General features: G+C 28.0%; 1 protein-coding gene across 1 annotated transcript in view, besides 1 other annotated feature; it reads right to left on the bottom strand.

Moving 5' to 3' along the window:
• Positions 1 to 2,633, bottom strand: part of EDI_079990 (serine-threonine protein kinase, putative) — a gene marked incomplete at both ends in the record, with an annotated part of 2,883 nt that overhangs the window by 115 nt on the left and 135 nt on the right. Inside the window, one exon of the mRNA XM_001733412.1 lies at positions 1 to 2,633. This exon is cut by the window's left edge and continues 115 nt beyond it; it is cut by the window's right edge and continues 135 nt beyond it. Coding sequence (XP_001733464.1) covers positions 1 to 2,633 — 2,633 coding nt within the window.
• Positions 681 to 702: a sequence feature (AT_rich).

Below are 2,633 nucleotides of genomic sequence, written 5' to 3'. Positions count from 1 at the left end.
ATTCTTGAAGTACCAAAATCAGTAATTTTAATACAACATGCAGATTCTGGATCAAAAGAATTAACTAAGAGATTATCAGGTTTAAGGTCAAGATGCATAATATTATTTTCATGTAAAAATTGCATTCCTCTAGCAGTGTCAAGTAATATTTTGATTTTTAATTTAAATGGGAATCTAATAAAATTTTCGTTATCTTTTCTTACATATTCACCTAATGATCCTAAAACAAAATATTGCATTACCATTGATATTTGTGGTAAGTATGTGACTGATCCCATATAATTTGCTATAAATGGATTTCTTAATTTACTCATTATTTCACATTCTGCGATTACTTCTTCTTTTAATTCTATTATTTCTTCTTCTGTTAAATTATCCCAATGAAATTCTTTTACAGCTACAGGAACACTACGATACTCTCCAATATATACTTTTCCCATTGCACCTTCTGCAATAGGAGTTTCTCTTATATTTAATTCATCATAGTCAAGGAAAGTTGATGATGAAGCATCAGTTGCAATAGTAAATTGATAATGAGTTCTTTTAATACAACCTATTTTAATAATTTTTTCAATTGTCATTTGGTCGTCTTGGTTCCATTCTTCAAAAGTTTTATTTTTTAATAACTCCGCTATCATTTGTAAACTTTTCTTACACTTAGAAAGCCAAATTGTATATGGAATTTTTATATTTTTTATTTTTGTTGTACAATGGAGAGTCATAAAAACTGTTATTTTCTTTGTAGAATTGGATGAAACGAATTTTACTTGAGGGTCAAAATAGAATACATACTTTGGGCTGTTTGGAGTATGAAAGATTACCATCAGCCATTTCTTTTTAGAATGGTTCTTAATTATAATGTTTTCAAACCTTGTATCAAAAATATTAGTTGAATTTGATGAATTTCCAAAATCGAGTTCAAGAGGTTCTAAGTAGTAATTATTTTCTTTAGAAGGACCAGTTTTATTTGATCCAGAGATGTAATAATAATAATTTGGTTGCTGTTGTTTATAGACTTCAATATTAACTTTTTTTGATTTAATGAAACTTGATAAAAAGATAAAGAGAAGAACAAAGAGTATTAAAACGATTACAGTTCCAATACTAATCAACGTAGCAACTAACTCCCAATTAACTCCTTTTTTGGTACAACTTAAGGGATCTTTTTTATTTTGTTCGTATCCATCAATACATTCACAAAATTGATTACAATTGGTTCCACCATCACACTGTTCTCTTCTTTTCCCATGAATACCATCAATTATTGTATCAATTTTCTTATTCCCACAACTTTTTGGAATACAACGAGAACTTCCTTTCAATGGAATAAATCCATTTAGACAGGAACATGTTTGAGAACACCCTTCCTTTTCTCTTAAACATTCAATGTTAGAACTTAATACATTATTATAACAGTCTTCATGAAGACAATAATGATTAACTAAATAATACCCTCTTTTACAAGTACAATTATCCTCACAATTTGGTGAACCATATTTACATAAATTTACAAAATCATTAACTTGCCAATACCCATTATGATAGCATTTTAAATGACAATCAATTCCACTATACCCATCATTACAAATACAATTCTGTTTTATTGTTGAACAATTACCATGACCTTTATCATTATTACAATTATCAAAACAAATTGGTTTAAACGTAACAGGGATATCAATATCTAATTCATTTGTAAGTAATCCAAAATACCTTTTAGTTAAAACAGGAGTTCCTTCTATCCTTAAGTTTAGTCTATGTGAATTTCTAGTTTTTTTTGAAAGTCTATATTGAGTCCCACGCCATAACTTTTTACATTGTGCTATATTTGAAGCGTTTATTGTATATTCTTGAAGGTATCTAATTCTATTTTCTTCTGCTGTACTAATATGTATAGAAAAATTTCCAGAATACTCAATACTAAATCGTATAATTTTAATCATTGTTGTTGGAATACAAGCAGGATATGTATATCTTCCTTCATTTCTCATATGAAAAATATGTCTATAAGGTGTATTTGTTTTAACCATTCTATCAATATCTTTTTGAGTTAATTCAAAAGACATCACCTGTTCTTCTCCTGCTAACTCTTGTATGGCAATTGAAATACTAGCAGATGCATTATCTTCTACAAAAGCAAAAATATATAATTTTGACATTTCTTGAGTATCAAATTCAAGAGGGATTTGCATTACTCCAGTAATTTTATCTGTTGTTAATAAAAATCTTGTTAAACATTGTGGGTTCTTATCTGTAGGTAGTGATGAAGTAGTATCAATGTAAACTGGTGATTTGTTATTCTGGTCTGTATATTCCAAAACAATATTAATATTATTTGTAAGATTTTTGAGTTTTGATAAATCAACAACAAACCAATGAGATTTCTTAAAAGATGAAGTTCCAATACCATTATAACAAGGTCCTTGGTCATATGGTGTAGAACTATCAAACGTTACAATCACTGGAACAGAGGAATTAATTTCTTTAATATTTGTACTAGGAAGCCAATGAGTTTTATTAATTGTATTTTTAATGAGTGAACACCGACCATCTATTAAGATATATAAAGGGTTATTTGAGTTAATTTCAGAGTATGGATTGACATGTTTACATGTAAGACAAGAAGTATCATA

Source organism: Entamoeba dispar, genomic scaffold, assembly GCF_000209125.1.
Source record: "Entamoeba dispar SAW760 scf_1105229461915 genomic scaffold, whole genome shotgun sequence".
Classification (NCBI taxonomy): domain Eukaryota; phylum Evosea; order Mastigamoebida; family Endamoebidae; genus Entamoeba; species Entamoeba dispar.
This window is presented reverse-complemented; position numbering and strand designations above follow the sequence as displayed.